Source organism: Eimeria mitis, genomic scaffold (assembly GCF_000499745.2).
Source record: "Eimeria mitis Houghton genomic scaffold, Emh_scaff274, whole genome shotgun sequence".
NCBI classification, from domain to species: Eukaryota; Apicomplexa; class Conoidasida; order Eucoccidiorida; family Eimeriidae; genus Eimeria; species Eimeria mitis.
In genome coordinates this window covers 21694-21929 of record NW_013571085.1, presented here as the reverse complement: position 1 = coordinate 21929, position 236 = coordinate 21694, and the positions used below count along the sequence as shown (strand labels likewise).

The 236-nt window shown below is 57.2% G+C and overlaps 1 protein-coding gene across 1 annotated transcript in view; it reads right to left on the bottom strand.

The window, feature by feature from the left end:
- The window catches only part of EMH_0006370 (uncharacterized protein), a gene marked incomplete at both ends in the record, with an annotated part of 3362 nt that overhangs the window by 2235 nt on the left and 891 nt on the right, over window positions 1-236 (bottom strand). The window contains one exon of the mRNA XM_013497542.1: window positions 222-236. Coding sequence (XP_013352996.1) covers window positions 222-236 — 15 coding nt within the window. The remainder of the gene's footprint in view (window positions 1-221) is intronic.

The following is a 236-nucleotide window of genomic DNA, read 5'->3' as shown; positions in this document are numbered from 1 at the left end:
TCACCCGCACAGGCAAACGCTCCTGGTGGGGGGCGGTGCTGGACGCGAGAAACTCCTTTTTTAGGTATTGTTGCTGCTGCTGCTGCTGCTGCTGCTGCAGTTGCTGCTGCTGCTGCAGTTGCTGTTGCTGCTGCAGCTGCTGCTACTGCTGCTGCTTTGTTGCCGTTCTGCAGACGTGGTTCTTTGCTGCGGTGGTTTCTCCTTTCTAGCCGTTGCTGTACCTAGTCAGACCTGCT